The following is a 2,188-nucleotide window of genomic DNA, read 5'->3' on the forward strand; positions in this document are numbered from 1 at the left end:
AATGGTATTTGTCACATACACGTGGTTAGCAGATGTTAATGCGAGTGTAGCGAAATGCTTGTGCTTCTAGTTCCGACAATGCAGTAATAACCAACGAGTAATCTAACCTAACAATTCCACAACTACTACCTTATACACACACAAGTGTAAAGGGATGAAGAATATGTACATAAAGATATATGAATGAGTGATGGTACAGAACGGCATAGGCAAGATGCAGTAGATGGTATAGAGGACAGTATATACATATGAGATGAGTAATGTTGGGTATATAAACATAAAGTGGCATAGTTTAAAGTGGCTAGTGATACATGTATTACATAAAGATGGCAAGGTGCATTAGATGGTATAGAGGACAGTATATACATATGAGATGAGTAATGTTGGGTATGTAAACAGAGATGGGGCTGGAGGACGGAGGGGGAACAGGGGATGGAGGAGGGCGACGGAGGGAGAAGCTTGGCTTGGTTTCCTCATCTACACTCTTAGAAAGAAAGGTGCTATCTAGAACCTAAAAGGATTTTTCGGCTGTCCCAATAGGAGAACCCTTTGAAGAACCCTTTTTGTTTCCAGGTAGAACCCTTTTTCCCCCCAGGTAGAACCCTTTTGGTTCCAGAAGGAACCCTTTTGGCTCCAGAAGGAACCCTTTTGTGTTCCATGTACAACCCTTTTCACAGAGGGTTCTATTTGGAACCAAAAAGGGTTCTCTTATGGGAACAACAGAAGAAGCCTTTTGGAACCCTTTTTTCTAACAGTGTGCTGCATGAAGTAGAGTGGGAAGCAGAGGTTGGGGGAGGATGGAGGAAGGGGACAGGGGACGGAGGGAGAAGATACTTGGCTGGGGTTCTTATAGAGTAGGGTAGATGGAGGAATGGGACAGGGGACGGAGGGAGAAGCTACTTGGCTGGGGTTCTTATAGAGTAGGGTGGATGGGGGAGTGGAGGACTGGGGGACGGAGGGAGAAGCTACTTGGCTGGGGTTCTTATAGAGTAGGGTGGATGGAGGAGTGGAGGACTGGGGGACGGAGGGAGAAACTACTTGGCTGGGGTTCTTATAGAGTAGGGTGGATGGGGGAGTGGAGGACTGGGGGACGGAGGGAGAAGCTACTTGGCTGGGGTTCTTATAGAGTAGGGTGGATGGAGGAAGGGGAAAGGGGACGGAGGGAGAAGCTACTTGGCTGGGGTTCTTATAGAGTAGGGTGGATGGGGGAGTGGAGGACTGGGGGACGGAGGGAGAAGCTACTTGGCTGGGGTTCTTATAGAGTAGGGAGGATGGAGGAGTGGAGGACTGGGGGATGGAGGGAGAAGCTACTTGGCTGGGGTTCTTATAGAGTAGGGTGGATGGGGGAGTGGAGGACTGGGGGACGGAGGGAGAAGCTACTTGGCTGGGGTTCTTATAGAGTGAGAAGCTACTTGGCTGGGGTTCTTATAGAGTAGGGTGGATGGAGGAAGGGGACGGGGGACGGAGGGAGAAGCTACTTGGCTGGGGTTCTTATAGAGTAGGGAGGATGGAGGAGTGGAGGACTGGGGGACGGAGGGAGAAGCTACATGGCTGGGGTTCTTATAGAGTAGGGAGGATGGAGGAAGGGGACGGGGGATGGAGGGAGAAGCTACTTGGCTGGGGTTCTTATAGAGTAGGGAGGATGGAGGAAGGGGACAGGGGACGGAGGGAGAAGCTACTTGGCTGGGGTTCTTATAGAGTAGGGAGGATGGAGGAAGGGGACAGGGGACGGAGGGAGAAGCTACTTGGCTGGGGTTCTTATAGAGTAGGGTGGATGGAGGAGTGGATGACTGGGGGATGAAGGGAGAAGCTACTTGGCTGGGGTTCTTATAGAGTAGGGAGGATGGAGGATGGAGGACTGGGGGATGGAGGGAGAAGATACTTGGCTGGGGTCGGTCTTGTCATCTCAGCATGTTCTCTCTGGAGAGCGTGGCGTCCAGAAGCTCATCCCAGTTGACAGTACAAGACGTCCTCTCAGGGTCCGTCAGAGCTACCAGAGTCCATCAGTCTTCCCAGCTCCCTCACAGTCACACAGCCACGGCAGCACGCTTCATATCTCACAACCGCTGAGAAGACAACTGTCCAGGCTCGTCTCACAAAGCTGTTCCTCCGTGTGTTCACTGTTCCACTCCTCTCTTTCTCACACACGCTTTCTCTCTGGTTGCCAAGACCACAAACACACTCCTCC

General features: G+C 51.4%; 1 protein-coding gene across 1 annotated transcript in view; it reads left to right on the forward strand.

The window, feature by feature from the left end:
* The first annotated feature begins 1,911 nt into the window (after nucleotides 1–1,911).
* The window catches only part of LOC129840314 (kalirin-like), an 83,039-nt gene continuing 82,762 nt past the window's right edge, over nucleotides 1,912–2,188 (forward strand). The window contains exon 1 of the mRNA XM_055908117.1: nucleotides 1,912–1,979. Within this exon, the coding sequence (XP_055764092.1) occupies nucleotides 1,912–1,979 (68 nt within the window). The remainder of the gene's footprint in view (nucleotides 1,980–2,188) is intronic.

The sequence above is a fragment of the Salvelinus fontinalis genome, chromosome 41, assembly GCF_029448725.1.
Source record: "Salvelinus fontinalis isolate EN_2023a chromosome 41, ASM2944872v1, whole genome shotgun sequence".
NCBI classification, from domain to species: Eukaryota; Metazoa; Chordata; class Actinopteri; order Salmoniformes; family Salmonidae; genus Salvelinus; species Salvelinus fontinalis.